Consider the following 19,256-nt stretch of genomic DNA (forward strand, 5'->3'; position numbering starts at 1 on the left):
CAGGCTTCCCCTGGACTCCCTCCTCAGGCTGCTGCCACACTAGGTGGCCATCCGCCTTGACACCTGCTTGGGCTTTTATTGTTGCAGCTGCCACACATTCTCAGCTCACAGCTGCAGCTGCAGCTGCCCTCAGCCAGGGGGTGCACTTTCTGTGTTCTCAGCCCACAGCCAGCCTCACACTTCACCATCAGCAGCAGCAGATTTGATGAGACACCTGAGAATTCTTAAAGTGGAGGAATTAGTTTTTTAAAAAAGGAGAGGTTTTTTTTTTTCCCATGTTAAAAATGAGAAGCAATATTACAATGGAGAGAGTTAGGTCTCTGTGTGATTCCACAATGGATGGTTTTAAAATGGAACAGTTAAATGAGATAATTAACTTAGCTGTGATTTACATAATGTCAATTATAATCATGATCGGTTTGGTAATTCTTGTTTTATTCCTAAAAAAAGTTGGTTGATAATCAGTGCCAAATATGAGAATTTGACTGATAAGATAAAAGCTTTAGAAAGACTTACTAGTAAAACTAAGAAAAATTTTACTGATAAAAGCCTTAGAAAGACTTACTAATGAAAATAAGAAAAATACTCAGACACAGACAGAGGAATTTAGACAAGAACCTACTATGCCACCACATGATGAAATTGAAGAGGGGGGGCCCAACGTTGTTAGAAAACCAATCTTAGTTTATGGAGAAGTTCAATGTAATCCTATAGAAATATTAGACTCGAAGAGATGTAAGGAAGATGTTGTTTCATATGGTGTGCATTCACCCTGTGTGAAGCAGATATTAAACTCAGGGCAACTCAGAACAGAATTATCCCTCAAGACTGGAAAAATTGGCATCAGTAACATCGGAAGCTGGTCCTCAGTTACAGTGGAATGTATGGTGGAAAGAGGAAGCTAGGGCCATAGAAGAACAAAATAGGGCTAGAGGTATTAATATTTCCCAAGAGCAATTGCTAGCTGAAGGCCAGTGTGCTGAATTACAAAGGCTATTTGGATTTGATAAACACACCTTGGTGCTATGTCAGTTAGCAGCCTTAAATGCTTGGGACAAGGTTAAAGAACCAGAAAAGAGTTCTGAGTCCTTTACTAAAATTATACAAGGTCCAAAAGAAGCCTTCACTGATTTTTTTTCAAAGATTGACCCCAGCTGTAAATAGAATATGCATCAGATCCAGAAGTCAGACAAATACTAATCTAATCTTTGGCTTTTGAAAATGCTAATTCTGGATACAAAAAGGTGATCAGACCTCTGAAGGAAAGATCAGCACCAATAGATGAATGGGAGGCCAGTACCCTCTCTGAGGAGTGGATAGGGGGCAGGTGGGGAGAAAGTGGGGAGTGAGCAGGAGGAGGGTAGGAAGAGGGAACTGTGATTGGTGTGTAAAATAAAAAAAAAGAAAGAAAAACTTTTAAAGAAAAAAGAAAAAAAAAAGATTGTTTCACTTAAGTGTTAGGTGTATAATAGTAGATATGTCCATGAGCGGATACTGGTGAAATCATCAGTATTCATCTTTATATCCTGCGGATGAGACTGTCTTTCCAAATTCGTGCAGTCTATCCTGGGCTGAGTGTCTAACAGCACTGTAAGTCAGCCTAGCTGCAGAAGGAAGGATTTCTAAAGTTTCGACTATATCTGAAACCATGACTAAGCTTCCTTAGTGTGTCATTTAAGCTCTAATAGGCGTTAGTGTTGACAGTTTGCTCCCATTGATCATTTTCCTGTCCTTCTGTACAGCCAAGTGAATTGATGCCCAGGCTGAAAGAGCTGGGAGCCACCATGGATGGGTTCCATCGTTCTTTTGAGTACATACAGGACTATGTCAGCATTTATGGTCTGAAGATTTGGCAGGAGGAAGTCTCTCGAATTATAAATTATAACGTGGAGCAAGAATGTAATAACTTCTTAAGAACAAAGGTATGTAACAATTTTTTTTAGTTCTTGACTATATCATTTCTTATCTTTAAAATACACACTCCAAATCTCAGGAATACCAACAAAAAAGATTGTAGTTGTTGTTTGGTCTAATAATTTGACTGAAAATCCGTAGGTCCCAGAGAACACCTTCAGGAGACCCCTGGGTCAAAGGAGAGTTGACCTGAACTTGGCCTCATGGAGTTTTCTGTGCCGAGGAGAAAGCAGGTGTAACTAAGTGGCCGGAGCGGCTGCTTGCTCTTGTTAGAGCCCACGGCATCGAGAGCGAGAGTCGGGGCTCTCTTGACTCCGTCAGGCTGTTCCGGTCCTTCCACGGCAGTGCACGGGCGCCTGCTCTCCTCGGTCCCACCCAGCCCTTGCTGTTGTCCGCTGCCTAACTGCAGCTGACCTTGGGTGCCGTGAAGGTGCCTCCCCAGTGGCTGTCCAGTATCTTCACACTGTTATTATTGGCATGTGTGTGTGTATCTTCTCTGAAAAGTGGCCGGTACTTTTCTTTTTTCTTTTTCTTTCTTTTCATGAGTCACAAAATAGCACCAAACTCAAGTGCCATTGCTTTTAGACAGCGTGTCACAAGGACCTGACACATGCAGGTGACACTTTCAAAAGGTTATGTAAGCTTGTGATATTTTACATTTTAGATTACACTGTCCATCTCTACTCACGAGACAAAAAACCTAAGTCTCTCTGTCTCTCCTTATTTCTCACTTTTCTGAAGCCCAAGCCAGTGTCCAGCTCATGGTTTAGCCAAAGATGACCTTGAACTTCCTATCCTCCTGCCTCCGCCTCCCTAGCTCTGGGATTCCAGGCCTGCGTCCCTGTGCCTGGTTGATGTGGTGCTGTGGAGGGAGCCCAGGGCTCTGTTCATCCTAGACAGGCACTCTGCCAGCGGAGCCACGTCTCCATCCTCCTTAACGGTTGTTTCTTTTCTTTCTTACGTTCTGTGTAGCGTTTGGGACCTTTGGTGTCGGTTTAAAAGTTTCCTCTTCAAAACCAAGCACCTTTGTCGTTCTTCATGCAGTGCTCGTGAGATTATGTGAAGAGAAGATACCCAGTTACACTGTCAGAGTTGAACTAGACATTTATGGTCTTGTGTTCTAGATTCAAGACTGGCAAAGTATGTACCAGTCCACTCATATTCCAATACCTAAGTTCGCACCCGTGGATGAGTCCATAACGTTTATTGGTCGACTCTGCAGAGAAATCTTGCGGATCACAGACCCAAAGTAAGTCTTTCGCGTATGACTGAGCTTCAGGCCACAAGACGTCTGAGCCTGTGTCACTGAGGTGTGCTCCCTTGTCCCTAGCCCTGACCCTGTACTTGTCAACTCATCCTGACCACTAAAGATGGCATGCTTATTTCTGAGCCCAGGACCCAAGTACTTACCAAGAGTCACCATCTACTGATCGCTCAGCATGCTTCCCGAATCTACATACTTACGCATACTTACTCCTTGTAATAATCTCGGGAGCTAGGCATTGCCTTACCACTTTAAAGATGAAGAAATGCAGGCACAGACGCTTACTCTCCTGCCCAACATGACACAGTTGGCAGGTAGTGTCCCTAGAGCATGCCAAGCTCTAGCTCCAAAGAGCCGCTGGTCAAGGTCACACCATGTGCAGTGAACCCACATCCTGGTCCCATGGGTTCATGTGACTTTAGCAGGGAATGGGTGAAAAGCTCATGTAATTAAAACTGTTCCTGAGACTATCTGGTGGGTCCCACGGTACCTCTCAGTAAATCCAGCTAACCCATCTCCTCTTCCTCTGCGCCTCAGATGAAGCAGTCCACTAAGACCAACTGAGGACCGAGCAGGCTCATGTCTTGTGGCTCTGCCTATGCCTGTGCACATGCTCACAGAGGACCACGATGGGTGGAGTTGCCCAGAGAAAGAAGTGTTCCTCTTTCTCTCCCCACCTAGCCATGTCTCTTTGACTACATAGGCATTCCTTAAACACTCCACACTGCCTTCTAGACTAGGCGCATTTTATCTCAAGATCTATGAAAGTCAATGAACTGCAGATGCACTTTTTGAGATTTCTAGCTGAAATATTGTTTTCTGTCACAGGCAAGAGAGTAAACGGTCCTTTGTGTCAGTGGCTTGAATCACTGAGCCCTTCTAGAAACTACCCTGCCTAGCACCCTGCTCACACTTTCATGGAGATTAGATGTGACTGAGAATTCATTATCAGAACTAGGATCCTCTCAAATGTCACATCCAAAGTGCAGCACAGGGGAACAAGAGGAGGCCCTGAAGCCTGAGCGTGAAAGAGATAGCACTTTTGCAAACCTTCCTGAGTTGTTTTTTCCACATCTACTTCTAAGTCTAACTTCCTCCCTCCTGAGGCTCTCAGCTCCTTCTTAAGCCCCATGTGGATGGTGGTGTTTATAACGTGAGGCCACATGTATGGATGGTGGGTGGTGGTGTTTATAACGTGAGGCCACATGTATGGATGGTGGCTGGTGGTGTTTATAACGTGAGGCCACATGTATGGATGGTGGGTGGTGGTGTTTATAACATGAGGCCACATGTATGGATGGTGGGTGGTGGTGTTTATAACGTGAGGCTACATGTGTAGAGTTTGTCAGAACTGCAGAGGCTGGGACCCACCCCTTACCTGCTGAATCAGATTATCTAGGGATGGAATGTGGACTCCTGTGCCTTCTGTAGGCTCTCCCAGTCACTCAAGGCTGCTCCTCCACTGCTTGAGAACCAAAGCTTTGGAATTATAGAACCGTGGTGTCAGGCCTACCTGGCCCTCCACCGTCCCCCCTTTAACTTGGGTGAAGTGGCTTGTACTTCACAGCTATTCTGAGGTGGCGTAGGACAGCACTGAGTGCACAGTAGATGATGCTGGGTTTTGCCCCTCTTGTCATACTGTATTCCCGAGGCTAAGAGGAATCACTGAGAGGTTCTAGAAGATGCGTACCTGCCATCTAATGAGCTGGGAAGAAGCACATAGCTTTATTTTCCCTCTCTGATGTCAAAGATCCTAAGTTTCTTCTTTCCCAGTGGGATTGATGCTGGGCTCTCCTCTGTCTTCAGTCTCTGGAATGTCGAGAAACATCCTGTAAAAAGGTAGCTGGGCTCCAGAGTCCTCCAGCCTGGCAGATGAACTAGTCTTCTCAGCATGGTTCCCGGTAGTAGCTCAGCGGGGTGGAAATAAATGAAACTGAGGAAGCAGCATACAATGGGGAAAGGCGGCCTAGTAGAGGTTCACTTCCTGTGACGTCAGGCAGGCATCAGGCAGGCAAGAGTGAGTACCCGGACAGAAGTGAGGAAACACGAAACACGAGTCAGAACCAGCAGTGCCTGCCCAGGTTATGCAGACTACATAGTAATACCGTAAAACAATCGAAGACCTGTAGCCCATGCCCTGGGTTGTGGTACCCAGCTCCCATCCCACACCTGTGAGCAGCTGGAACTTCGGGTTGTACTTTTGTTTTAGAATGACATGTTACATAGACCAGCTGAACACTTGGTATGACATGAAAACTCATCAAGAAGTGACCAGCAGCCGACTCTTCTCAGAAATCCAGAACACCTTGGGGACATTCGGTCTGAATGGATTGGACAGGCTTCTGTGCTTCATGATTGTGAAAGAGTTACAGGTGAGCCTGGAACCCTGTCAGGTGCTTCTGTCACTGCTGTGCTAAAATATCTGGTGAGCAGCTTCAGGATGGAAGTCTGGTCCATCGTGGAGGGGAAGGCCTGGCATCCAGAATGGCTTCCACTGTGGTCACACAAACATGAGGCAGCTGCTCACGCTGTTCCTGTATCAGGAGGCAGAGAGAGATAGATGTCAATGCTTGGCCTACTTTCTGCTCGCAATTCAGCCTTGGATCCCAGCTTATGGGATGGTGTTGTCCCTGTTTGGCATGGGTTTTATCTTGGCCTTTAAGCCTCTCTGGACACACTTTGGTGGATCCAAACCCTGCCAAGAAGACAAAAGACTGCCTGTTATGGACCTGCATGTCTGGTTTCTACCTGAGAAGCATAACAAAATGTCTCACCTGACAAATTAAACTCAGTGTCCTTCGTGATTTCTCACCCTGATGTGAGGCATGGGTGACTTTACTAGGTAGACAAGAACTAAGAGTAAACGAGAATTGCTTTGACCAGCATTGTAATTTTATGGGTAGACTGCTTTAGTTAATTTCAGTTCAGGAAAGAGAGAGTTGTGTTTGAAACCTTTGTAGTCAGTTTTCCTGTGTCCTACCCGACCCTGAGGTCCCGCAGCCACTTATAAAATAACCACTCAGAGGCTTATATTAATTACTAACTGTATGGCTTATGGCAGGCTTCTTGCTAGCTAGCTCTTTCATCTTAAATTAACCCATTTCTAGTAATCTGTTTTGCCACATGGCTATAGTGTTACTGGTCTGCTGGCATCTTGTTGCTCCATGGGCAGCCAGCTCACATCTCTCCCAGCTCCACTCTTCTTTTCTGCATATCTCTGCTTGGATTTTCCATATTCCTCTAAGCTGCCTTGCCATAGGCCAAAACAGCTTTATTTATTAGTCAATAAGAGCAACACATATTCACAGCACACGGAAAGACATCCCACAGCAAGCCTTATCTCCTCCTTCTAGCCACTGCTCCTAGTAGGAACCTGGGTACCTGCTACCTTCCCACTTAGAGGACGTGTGACTGAGGTGGATGATGTTCTGTACAGCATTTGGGGTAACTGGAGTTTTGGGTTGTTAGGTTTTGATTTTGATCATGGCTTCTTGTTTGTAGAATTTCCTCAGTATGTTTCAGAAAATTATCCTGAGAGATAGAACTGTTCAAGATACTTTAAAAACACTCATGAATGCTGTCAGCCCCCTGAAAAGCATTGTAGGTAAGTGTCCTGATGCTCACTGAAGCAGAGATAATGCTGTACTATACCCTTTCTGAATTTACTGGATTAAGATTATATTTTAACTTTCAGCAAATTCAAGTAAAGTTTATCTTTCTGCCATCACTAAAACACAGAAGATTTGGACTGCTTACCTGGAAGCTATAATGAAGGTATGTATGTATGGAAAGCAGGATAATCAATACTATGTAAAGAAAGTATGTTATGGGGGCAGGAATAATCAACGCTATTTTGTAAATTGCTATTTTTCTATGACTTTGTGTTTGTGGAAATACATCTTTTCGTGGTTCAAACAGAACTTCTGCAACTTCTTGTTATTTCTCACACCATTCCTTCCTTTATCCTTTTCTCTGGAGCCACCACTGACTAGGCTTTCCATGGACCCACAGCTTCCCACTTGCTCGAGAAAATGTATTCTTTCTGAAATGCCTCCAATTAGAAGTGCTTCTGTGCAAGGGAATGGGAATTTTCCTCCAAGTTCATGGAATGCTCTGGTCTGTCGATTTACAGATCAAGTATCTATAATCTGTAATCCTCACAGTATTACAACAGGGCAATTGTTCCTTTCTCTCTTGTGTCTGCCTCAATGTTAAGAAGCAGGGATCTTGGGGAGCATAAATTATCCATGTGCTATGAATAAAACATTGTGTCTTTGAAAATGAGGAGTAAAGACAAATGAACCAATTAATTATTTAGATGAAAACTGGCTTCTTTTAGAATCCAGGCACCTACTTTGTATAAGCAAGGACATAGTGAAACCACAGACCCGACTGTTCCATGAGTGTTCCGAAAGGTTTATTACAAATACAAAACCGCAATGTGGCTCTCTGGTGGTAGAGAGAGAATAGCCAGAGGCATTGGGAGGAGGCATTGCTATGGCCGCCTCGGAGACAGTGTAGCCGACTGGTGACTGTCGCAGGCTCTCCAGCTCTGTTAGCATGCTGGTGGTGGCCCCCAGAGTGCCCTGTGTGTCACCTTTGTGTTCTGTCACTTGTTCTCAGGTTGGACAGATGCAGATCCTGAGACAACAGATCGCCAATGAGCTAAATTCTTCCTGTCGATTCGATTCCAGACATCTGGCAGCTGCTCTGGACAACCTCAATAAGTAAGTCCCAGGGTTTGAGACAGCCACCTGTGAGCTTGGGCTGCCCACCTTCCAACACCCATGTCCACATCCTCTTTCTTTAAGGTCTCTTTGGGTTTTAACATGTATTGCTCATATAATATACAGCAGCACTACTAGGCTCATGTCCCAGCTTGAAAAACTATTGTTAACAGAATCTACAAGAACTGCTCTAAAGAGCTAGGCAGTGGTTCCTCAGCAAGCAGGGGAAAGCAGGTTAATACATCCTGGGGTGCACACAGACCCTCCCTCCCCAGCTGCTGTTCTCCTCTCTTTCTGCTCAGATAATAATCCAAGCTTCTCCAGCCCAACATCAGCTCTGCTAACAAAACAGTTCTTAGAAACAGTTTGGCCGGTTCATAAAATTGTGAGCAGTGAGGGGCTGGAGAGATGGCTCAGCAGTTAAGAGCACTGGCTGCTCTCAGAGGACCCTGGCTTAGTTCCCAGCACCCTGTCAGATGGCTAACAACCACCTGTAACCCCAGCTCCAGGGGATCAGAGGCCCCATCTGGCCTCCATGAGCATACACACACACACACACACACACACACACACACACACACACACACACACACACACAGAGTTTTTTTTTCTTTTGTAATCTCAGTAGTGAAATCACTTGATTTAGCTTTACTCTAAGAGACAAAGTGACTCTAGGTCAGATTTCACAGGGACACACAGTCTCAGGCTTGTGGATTGGGAGTCAAAGGACAAGACTTGCATACAGATGTATAAACTCAGCTGACCACTCATGTTTATTGCTGCTTCTCTCCCCCATTAGGGCTCTCCTGGCCGACATTGAAGCCCACTATCGAGACCCTTCGCTTCCCTACCCCAAAGAAGATAACACACTCTTATATGAAATCACAGCCTATCTGGAGGCAGCCGGCATTCACAACCCACTGAATAAGGTTAATGACTAAAATTTAAATTTGGGTGGGGGGTACAGGGCTATGTGGTGCAAAAGGTGACTTTGTCCAGGTAACAGGTCACTGTGGAAACATTCCAGAAACCTGCACTCAGCCGCCAGAACCCCATGCTGTCAGGTTCCAACCTTCTCTAAATGGTGTCACCTCCCTGGCTGTGAGACTGACGTTGGTCAGGGTTCTGGAAGAGTAAATGCAGTGTCCGTGCAGGTTCACCTGGAGTTGGAACGGTCGGTCACACTGCTCTGTCTTGCTTGCAAACACTTCCCCTTGGTGACCAGCAGGAAGTGCAGTGACAAATGCCAGGCTCATCCTTCTGCAGCTCCGGGCTCCAGAAACCACTGAGTGGTGCAGGGTTTCTCACAAGTCAGTGCCAGCTCTCACAGGGCAGTACCTGTCCTAAACTGACGTCAGTTGCCTGTACTTGCCATGGATCTTCCTAGTGTGAGTGTTTATATGCGTTGATGCAGAAACATGTCCATTTTAGAGGGTTACCCTGGTTACTTTTCAAGGTTTTAAATTATAATAATAAAGCTCTGTCTCAAGATAAAACTAAGGTGATGAGCCTAAAGGGCAGCTGACATCTGAGTGCTCTGTGCTAAGCAGCCCCATGAAACAGGCCATCCTTAGGTGAGGAGCCTGAGGACTTCCCTGGGCCTTCACGCTAATGGGCGGAGCTAGCCAGTGGTAAGAGCCTGGGCTGGAACCAGTGTGCTGTCCTGTCTTCTGTGGACTGGAGGCCTGCAGAGGGGTGGTATACCTTTGTCTGCCCTGATTTTTCTGCCATGTTATCTGGGAGGGAGACTGCCTGTGAGAAGCATATGACAAAGGAGGACTTGGCTTTCTTCCTGAGCATTTGCTGTCGCTCTCTGCTCCCTGGATCTCTCCTCCCCTCCTTTTTGTCCCAGGCTCCCTCTCTTCCCTACATCTCCTTCACTATTTTTTTAAGATCTATTTTATGTGTATGAATATTTGCCTATGTGTATGTATGTGCACCATGTGTCTGCCTGATGCCCAAGGAGACCAGACAATGGTGTCAGATCTCCTGGACCTGGAGTTAAGAACAATTGTGAGCTGCCGTGTTAGTGCTGGAAACTGAACCTCAGTCCTCTGAAGAGGGTTTACCCATCGTTAGCCGCTGAGCTCTCTTCCCAGCCCCAGACCTTCACCGCTCTTGATTTTGCTGTCCCTTGCCATTCTTACTCGTCACCTCTTGCCCCTCCTTTTAGAAGTATTAGTAGGATTAGGAACTCTAGGCTGTAAGCAAAGCTGTTCTCTCCAGAAGGACTAAAGCATGTAGGTGTCTGTATTTTCATGGGGCTATAGGTAAGGAAATATCCAAAGACAGCAAATGATGGGACTCTCCCAGCTGGGAGCAGTCAGAAGCGCAAACTGAAGGCATAACAGAGCTTCCTGTCTGAACCGTGTTCTGTGATTCTCTGTAATATGAAGAAACCATCCATCTCTCCCATCTTTCTCTTCCAGATTTACATCACAACAAAGCGTTTACCCTACTTCCCGATCGTCAACTTTCTCTTCTTGATTGCTCAGTTGCCAAAGCTTCAGTACAACAAAAATCTAGGTATGATGCCAAGGTTTGCTTTGTAATAAACAAGCAGTAGAACAATGTGTAAGGACAGCGTTCTGGTTATAATGCTATGTCAGACATCAGGTGTTTTTGTAACCAAGTGCACATGGATGAAATGGTGTCGTTGCGTCACAGCAACATAATACTGTTGATGGAATGTACACAGTGGGTTCCAGATCAGCCGAGCACGCCTGCCTCTTACAGAACGCGCAACATCTTGACTTGGTTCTCCTCATTCAATGCATAAGTAGCTGATTGGGTATGAAAGGAACTTCTTTATGTTCATGTTCTGTTTATACAAGTGTCCACGTGCTGCTGTTACAGTGTAGTTAAGGAGACAGGATCTCAGACCATACACATGGTTACATGTCAGAATATTTGCTACAAACAGTACATACTCAAGGCTTTTGATACAGTAATATAACTAATTATTTTGTTGATGGTTTCTTGTGAGCATCTCTATAATTACCTGGAGATTCCCAGGTCCTTCCTCTGCCTTCAGACTTTGCATCTAACTAAGAATTTTTTTAATCCACTGTATATTTAGTTGGTTGAAAAAGTACAATCAGAACCTAGCACTAGAGCCATTCAGTCACTAGCACTGTAAGAACATGTCTACAAATGGTACTGTATTACTGTTTGCTCCAACACTTCAAAATGTATCTCTTCCTCATTTTCTTTCCTATCTCCTCAGATGTTTTTAAAGTAAAATTGTAGAATTTGCTTCAACACTTCAAAATGTATCTCTTCCTCATTTTCTTTCCTATCTCCTCAGATGTTTTTAAAGTAAAATTGTAGAATCTCTTTAGCTTTTTTTTTTTTTTTTTTTTAATCCTCTCATTCAGAAACATTCACTGGTCCTAGGCATTGTTCCTCTACCAGTTGCTATTAGTTGTACCTGTTGCCAAGTACAGTGCCTTGGATCACTAGTTGCTGGGTAAGGAGGGCACAGTGGTGACTGGATTCCTGCTTGGCCTCTTCCCACCAAGTGCCCCCAAGTGCTGACTCCTTCTGTTCATCTTGATCAAACCAGCTAACGACCATCCCATGTTAGTGGAAAGCTTTGTCTCCACATTCAGAAATGCTCATCTCTCAGTGGCCTTCCTCACAGTCTTTGCTTTGCCAGTTCATTTTCTAGAAACAAGTTTTCTCTTTTACGTTAAGACTTAGGAAGCATCCAAACTATTGTTTGCATCTGTTGTAAGGTAGGGCCAGCTTCATTACCCCTCAACCCCTCCTTGAAGCTGTCCAATTTCAGTGTCTTGTTCTTTTTCTCCATTAACTTGCTGGTTGTGTTCGTAGAAAGTCAGTGGATCGCCTGATGGTCAAACTGCTTTGGGACTCTGCCCTGATGCACTGATAGGTCTGTCTTCATGCCGGTACTGTTGAGTGTAACCTTACAGCCTTGAAGGCGGCAGGCAGTGTGCATCTTCTAACCTTTCCATGTCTCCCCGGGAAGGCCCTAAGCTCCACCCCCTGCTTAGCATAGCCATCCAGGCAGGTGAGAGTCTCAGATGTTGACAGAGGCCACAGTGGGAAAGCCAGGCAGTGGTGTTCAGTCACATCCCAGTCTTCCTTCTTCTGTTCTCTTGACTTCAGCAGATTTGTTTCTTAGCACTCAACATTGTTTTTAAAAATAATTTTAAAACATTTAAACCAGAATTTTAACTGATTCTACTTAATAAGGTGCTTCTGGGTATCTAGAATGCCATGCTACCATTAACTGAAGTCAGTTTGAGGTGATTTTTCTTTTTTCATTCATATTAATGTGCATCTTAAGTCTCCACCATAGCGGGCATTAATAGTGCAGAACAAAATAAACAATAGTGATATGAACTAAATCCTTCAGACATTAGGATGTTGCACGAACTTCACAGCTAGTTCAGGAGGTCGCCCAAATCGCTCTTTCCTCAAACTAGTCACCTGCCAGCCATGATGACATTGACTAGGGCTGGTACTAAATGAACATTGTCAAAAGCAGGTAGCTCACTGGGTGTTGTAACTTTCCCTCACAGGCATGGTCTGCCGGAAGCCTGCCGACCCTGTGGACTGGCCACCACTTGTCCTGGGACTTCTCACTCTGCTGAAGCAGTTTCATTCCCGGTACACCGAGCAGTTCCTGGCGCTGATTGGCCAGTTTATTCGCTCCACAATGGAGCAGTGCACAAGGTACAGAGGACCAATCAGAAATAGTGGAACTTAGTGTCACGAAAAGGGAATTGCAGCCGCTCGTGACAAAGCCCTCTCATGGCTGTGCTGGCAGGAATAGGGAGTAGCTGCTTCTCCTCCACAAACAAGTCAGGGCACCTCTGCATGTTTGGGGCACTCGCCTCCAATGCTTACCCTTGATTACCCTGCCAGGAAATTTTCCATAGTAGTACTGGCAGGACATCGTAAGACTGGATCTTGACGGAGATTAGTGGACATTGTTAGATTTCTCTCTATGAGAAACAAAGTGCACCTGTGACTCTGCTGTGTTGGATCCATCTCTCAGAGCCCAGTGAGCCCTGCCCTCCTGCTGGACTACCCCTGAGACATGGCCCCACTCAACAAAGGGAAGTCACATTTCTCATTGTGTAAACACCACTAAGACATGCCTCCACTCACAAAAGTGGGATCACACTCCTCAATATGACCACCGCCAAGACATGGCTCCACCACTAAAGGGAAGTCACACTCCTCAGTGTGAGCACCACTAAGACATGGCTCCTCTCAGAAAAGGGGAGTCACACTGCTTGGTGTGACCACCATCAAGATATGGAGCCACACACTGAAAAGGAGTGCTTCCTCAGTGTCAAGGGAAAAGGCTAGTTCATGGTGTATAACCAAACAAGAATCACAAGTGGCTATCTGATAATAAAACTTAGAAACCTCCAATCTCTTCTAGTTCTTTGCTAGCTTCTCTTCAAATGTAGATTTTCTAGGATAGGAAAAAACAAAAGCCATGGCCCTAGGATGCTGCAGCCTGAGCTTCCTTCTCTGCTGCCTGAAAGGGTCAGCGGAGCTGAAGCATTTCTGTCTCATTACACTGTAATGTTAACAGATTACCATTTGGTAGTTTTTACATTGTAACTAACAGATTACCATTTGGTTGTTTTTACATTGTAATGTTAACAGGTGATTACCATTTGGTTGTTTTTACATTGTAACGTTAACAGATGATTACCATTTGGTTGTTTTTACATTGTAACGTTAACAGGTGATTACCATTTGGTTGTTTTTACATTGTAACATTAACAGATGATTACCATTTGGTTGTTTCTGCCAATGTCACTCAGATCTTTCTGCTACACTAGGACCTCATAGGCACCCGGCAAACCCTCTGAAGCTAGGCCACACCCCTGTCCTACTTCTACTCTTCCAGACATTATCCCACTGCTTCCCAGCCTGGCCCTGAATTTAGTCTATAGCCCGGGTAGTTGTTAAATTTGTGATTCTCCTGTAACAGCCTCCAGTGTAGTGGAATTGCAGATCTGGTACCACCAGTCCTGGCTAGTCATTTACTTTCAAGTGAGTGTGCAAAACAAATGTAGCTGAAAGATTAGAGGGTGGGAAAGTATGGGACCTGTCAGGCATTGATTGAGCCCTGGAGTATGAAAGACATGAAAGGGAGATAGGTCTGAACAGACTACAGGACCACTTCATAAACGAGACAAGGTTAGGGTTTGGCTTTCTGTAATTACATGTGTCTGCATGCCTGTGCATGTACCACTCTCTGCAAGCATGGGAGGTCAGAAGACAGCCTTCAGGGGGCCAGTGCTCTTCTGCCTCGTGTGGACCCTGGGGATGGAACTAGGACATCACACTTGATGGCAGGTGCCGGCATATCTGTCACCCCAGCCGTGCTTAGGTTGTTTCTGCAGGGTTGGTTCCTAGATAAGAGCAGGATAATCATTTCTTAGGAATCAAGATGCCCTGTGGATCTGAGATAGACTTGGTCTGCTGATCATTTGTCAAGTCAGGGCCTGTTAACATACAAAGCAGCTGACTGACGCAGACTTCTTTTACAGCCAGAAGATGCCTGAGATGCCTGCAGATGCTGTGGGTGCCCTTCTGTTCCTGGAGGACTATGTTCGGTACACAAAGCTCCCCCGCAAGGTAGGCCACCGAGAGTAAAGGATGACACCTGTCCGTAAGTGTGAAAACAGCAGCCTGGGTGTTCGTTCTCAGGGTGAAGTCCTGCAGGTCTTCGGCAGATGCCGCTCGGCCCCTCCCACTGCTCTGCAGGCTCTCCATGGAGCCTCCTCCCTGCACAGTGGAGGGCTCCTGTCCCCCTCCTCACCCTCCACCCTCTTGAGGGCCAGCTCAGTGAGAGGAGCAAGCAAGGAAGGGATTTCTAACTGGCCAGGGAAAGAAATGACCACGGGTGCTCTGTTCTTCCTCTCCTGACAGCCTAGGGCCCACAGCATGTGAGGTCAGGCCACAGCCAAAGCTGTGCATGGCCACTCCTTCCAGAAGTGAAAAACTGCTTTTTACCTTCTAGGAAATTCCTTCTTTGTCCTCCTAAATAATATCAACCTTGAGAAGTTATAAGCGCAAAGGAAGGCTTGATGTAAGAAATGTAAAGACTATAACAAATGCTGAAAATTAATACTTAGAAATGGGACCCAGCAACACGGATCGTCAGATGGAGGCACTGGCTGCCAATCCTAACCATCTGAGTTCAGTCCCCAGAACCCACACGGTAGAAGGAGAAAACTGGCCCCGCAAGATGTCCTCTGACCTCTAGAGGCATTCAGTGGCCTGTGTGCATAAATACATGTAAAAAAAAAAAAAAAGAGTCTTTTCTTAATTGAAGGCATTTTACTAACTAAAGCCAAAGATGATCTTTTAGAGCTCCATGATCTTGCAATACTTAGCGAAATGACTGGTGTTCTTGGTGTCAGGACTGTAAAAGTCATATGATATTACCGACCCTTGTTCCCTATTTTCGTTGTATAGATGTTAGATAACAAGTGAAACTAAATATGACAGATTTGGGAAGAAATAAAATGTGTGCTGCTTATTCAAAGTGTAATGAGAACTCGCCGGGCGTTGGTGGCCCACGCCTTTAATCCCAGCACTCGGGAGGCAGAGCCAGGCGGATCTCTGTGAGTTCAAGGCTAGCCTGGGCTACTAAGTGAGTTCTAGGAAAGGCACAAAGCTACACAGAGAAACCCTGTCTCGAAAAACCAAAAAAAAAAAAAAAAAGTGTAATGAGAACTCAATAGAATCATGGGGAAATTTTAAATGAGTTCAGGTGGTTGGGGGTATAACTCAGAGGTAGAGCAAGCCCTGGGTTCAACACCAGGACTGAAAAAAATAAAAAGATGAGTAAAAGTTGGGGGGTGGGGGTGGCACACGCCTTTAATCCCAGCACTTTCAAGGGAGAGGCAGGTCTCGATGAGTTGAAACCAGCCTAGTCTATATAGCAAGTTCCCAGCCAGCCAAGACTATGTAGTGAGATATTGTCTCAAAAATAAATAAAATAAAAACAAGTTCAATAAATAACCTACTTAAATAATAAATGGACAAAATAACTTAAATTATGAGAGAAAGGTCCCATCACAGAAGAAGGAAATAGTTAAAATAGTTAAGGAAATAATTAAGAATGCTACTAGAGATTGGAGCGGTGTCTCAGTGGTTAGAGCACATACTGTTCTTGCAGAGGACCCGAGTTGATGATTCCTAGCACCTGCATCAGCCAGCTCAAACTGCCTGTAATTTCAGCCCCAAGGTATCTGACATGCCTCTGACCTCCAAAGACACACTTATACACATAATAAGTAGTAATAAAAATATTTTTAAATAATAGACACTAGAAGAAATAGTTGGATGTATCTTGCTTCTGAGCACCCTTTTTTCAACTAACCTCGTGCTTAAGCGTCTCAAAATCTTAAGCTTTGAAAGTCTGTGTTTCAAATGAGAGGACTTTCAAATTATACCTATCAGTGAGATACCAACTTTATATATTTATGTAATTATAATCAAAGCCCCAGTTAATCTTTAACTTGATTTTTTTTTAAAAAAAAAAAAAGTATGACTTTTTATAAGGACTTTCTTTAGAAAAAAACGTTATTACATCTCACAAGTTAACATTAACACATAAAACTACAGAGGTGAAAGTAGCATGGTACTGGTAAGAGAACAGTAGGACCAGCGCACAGACTGTGCATGTAACTGTATAAGGACAAAGTGATGCCTCACATCAGGAGAGAAGCAGACCATAGCCATACGGTGGCTCTGGAACAGGGACTCATGCTGTGGACTCAGAGTGGCACCTGTGTTGTTAAAAACCAATGGCAGGCAGTATGAATTATGAAGCAGGTAAGTTAGCAGACATCTAGATAAATATGTACCAACACAACTTCCTCGCCATAACACATAAAGAAGAAAATGGAAAGGTAAAGATTCAGATTCGATCTCTAATTAATGCCAGGTTAAATTCCATCAAATGCCTCTTTAAAAAAAAGCAAGAGATAAAATAGGAATTATTACCTATAAATCAAAAAAAGGGGACATTTTCTTGATTTATAACGTTCTCTTTCAACTCAGTCAAGAAAAAGATGACCTGTTGAGTAGAGAGATGAACAAAGGACATTAACAGGCAGTTTTTTAGGGTAAATGTTTGGAAAAGGCTCAACCTTACTTATATCCAAGGTACAAACCAAACCAGATTGTTGACAAGGGAAATGTTGGGCTGTGTTTGGGCTTCTTCTCCATGGTGTGAATAGGAATATAGCAACCCTAGCCTTTGAGAGGAATCCAGCTTTCTCTCTCTTTTTAAACTTGATTATATTTACCCTAGCCCCAGAAATTCTGCTGCCCAGAGTCTACCTGCTAAACATCACATATATAATACATATGTGTGCAAATGTCCCCCAATCTATGTGCAAGGGTGTGCAGACATTTTTCAGGGGTGACAAGAGATTACAAGATCCATCAACCCTTCCATAATGAGCTGAAACCACAGTTGGATATATCTTGCTTCTGAGCACCCTTTTTGTGACTAACCTCGTGCTTGAGCCTCTATTGAAATACCTTTAATAAAATCTCTGTGCTTAAAAATTTACATGGTCCGAATTTTGAGTGAGTGTGGATTTTAGGAATACAATTTTTGTTTGTTTGTTTGGTTGGTTTTGTTTTTTATTTTTTGAGACAGGGTTTCTTTGTGTAACAGCCCTGGCTGTCTTGGAACATGCTTTGTAGGTCAGGATGGCCTTGAACTCAGAGTTCTGCCTCTGCCTCCCTAGTACTGGGATTAAAGGCGAGGGCTACCACCACAGCCAGAATACAAATTTAATCATTAGTTTTAGTTTCTCAGGATTTTTATGCTGTCCACATTTGTTGCATGTTCTCTACCCAGCAGGTAGGTATCTTCATGATCACACACACACACAGAGGAATTCAGCAATGTTTTTCAAACTCCTCTCTGGCTCAGAAAGATCACCTGTTCCATCTCCCACCCCAGCCCAGCCCTGCCTCCTCCTTGCTTCTACTAAAAACCGTTAAGGAATGCAGGCCTTTCAAGACCTTCCTAGTCTTCCCCTCTGGCCTCAGGTTTCTCCTCATTGCCTCTCAAATGTGTATTCCTAGATCAAAGAGCCTTTAAGAGCCAAGCCTACAGTTACTTTACAGGCAGCGGGCCTCCCCTCTGATTGTATTAGGGGTGCACTGGAAGGAGACATGGAGACACCAACAATGAAAGGGCCGTTTGCTAGTTCACCTCTGTGAGGCAGCTCACTCCAGCACTTCACCCTATTCCAGCAGTGTTTGCACTTCCTGAATTTTCATGTGTAAGCTGGGAAGTCTTTCAGCTGCAATGCTAGGACTGACTTAACTTGTGCTTACTCCTCCAGGTGGCCGAAGCACACGTGCCTAACTTCATCTTCGATGAGTTCCGAACGGTCCTGTGACTTCCTTCTCCCGCATCCGTGGCAGGACTAGCCTCATGATCTTCCTGTAACTAAAATGAACTTGGGAATGAAAAGAAACTTGACTGCTCATGCAGCTTGCATTTTTCCCTACACTGTGGGACTCATCAGCCATTCTAGGGAGGATGGCTCTCGGCTCTAATATATTGTTTAAATCATGGTATTATATGGAATTTGTATCATGTGGAAGCAGAACTATTTTATACTTGCCTCTTCTAAATACTCAGTGTAACTGTGATGGATGAATCCATTTCATTTTATGTTCTAAAGAACTATTTGTGCAACTCCAGATCTTCAGTAAAATAATATTGCCAGTCCTGAGTTGCCCCAGTAGTAACTCGATTCCTGTCCTCCGTGCTGTGTTTGGAGGTTTGCCGTCTTCTAGTCCCAGACAGCCTGGGGGTTCCCAGCAGCTCCTGGAGCACTCCCTGTGCCAGCTGCTCTTCCCGCCTCTTCTGGCTGAGCTGACGACCAGCTTGCTGTCCATAAGATTTTCTTTTTCCTTATTTGGAAGGTAGTAGGGGTGGGGGCTGGATGGGGGTATTAAGGTTTAGCAACAAACTTTTAAGACTTAAAATCCTAACTTGTTTCTACATGAAAATTCCTCTGAAAGGGAGCTGCCATCCATCCCACCAGGATAACTTGGATGAGACATGGTAGGAGTCTGCCTGAACCTGTAGCTAGTGGTACCCATTGCCTAGAGCTCCAGGTTGAGCAAGAGATCTGCCTCAAATATATATAATGTGAAGAGGGATTAAGAAGACACATGAGGGGCTGGAGAGATGGCTCAGAAGTTAAGACTGCTCTTCCAGAGGTTCTGAGTTCAATTCCCAGCAACCACGTGGTGGCTCACAACCATCTGCAATGAGATCTGGTGCCCTCTTCTGGCCTGCAGGCAAACATGCT

At 44.7% G+C, this 19,256-nt stretch overlaps 1 protein-coding gene across 2 annotated transcripts in view; it reads left to right on the forward strand.

Annotated features, from left to right (window-relative positions):
* Washc5 (WASH complex subunit 5) overlaps positions 1-18,671 on the forward strand; it is a 52,466-nt gene extending 33,795 nt beyond the window's left edge. For both annotated transcript variants that reach the window (XM_006990657.4, XM_042265496.2), the window contains 11 exons: positions 1,743-1,922; positions 3,039-3,163; positions 5,388-5,550; positions 6,680-6,782; positions 6,873-6,952; positions 7,802-7,905; positions 8,705-8,834; positions 10,335-10,431; positions 12,453-12,606; positions 14,448-14,535; positions 18,276-18,671. In XM_006990657.4, coding sequence (XP_006990719.1) covers positions 1,743-1,922; positions 3,039-3,163; positions 5,388-5,550; positions 6,680-6,782; positions 6,873-6,952; positions 7,802-7,905; positions 8,705-8,834; positions 10,335-10,431; positions 12,453-12,606; positions 14,448-14,535; positions 18,276-18,332 — 1,281 coding nt within the window. In that variant the 3' untranslated portion in view covers positions 18,333-18,671. The remainder of the gene's footprint in view (positions 1-1,742; positions 1,923-3,038; positions 3,164-5,387; positions 5,551-6,679; positions 6,783-6,872; positions 6,953-7,801; positions 7,906-8,704; positions 8,835-10,334; positions 10,432-12,452; positions 12,607-14,447; positions 14,536-18,275) is intronic.
* The last annotated feature ends 585 nt before the right edge of the window (positions 18,672-19,256 follow it).

The sequence above is a fragment of the Peromyscus maniculatus genome, chromosome 20, assembly GCF_049852395.1.
Source record: "Peromyscus maniculatus bairdii isolate BWxNUB_F1_BW_parent chromosome 20, HU_Pman_BW_mat_3.1, whole genome shotgun sequence".
Taxonomy (NCBI): Eukaryota; Metazoa; Chordata; class Mammalia; order Rodentia; family Cricetidae; genus Peromyscus; species Peromyscus maniculatus.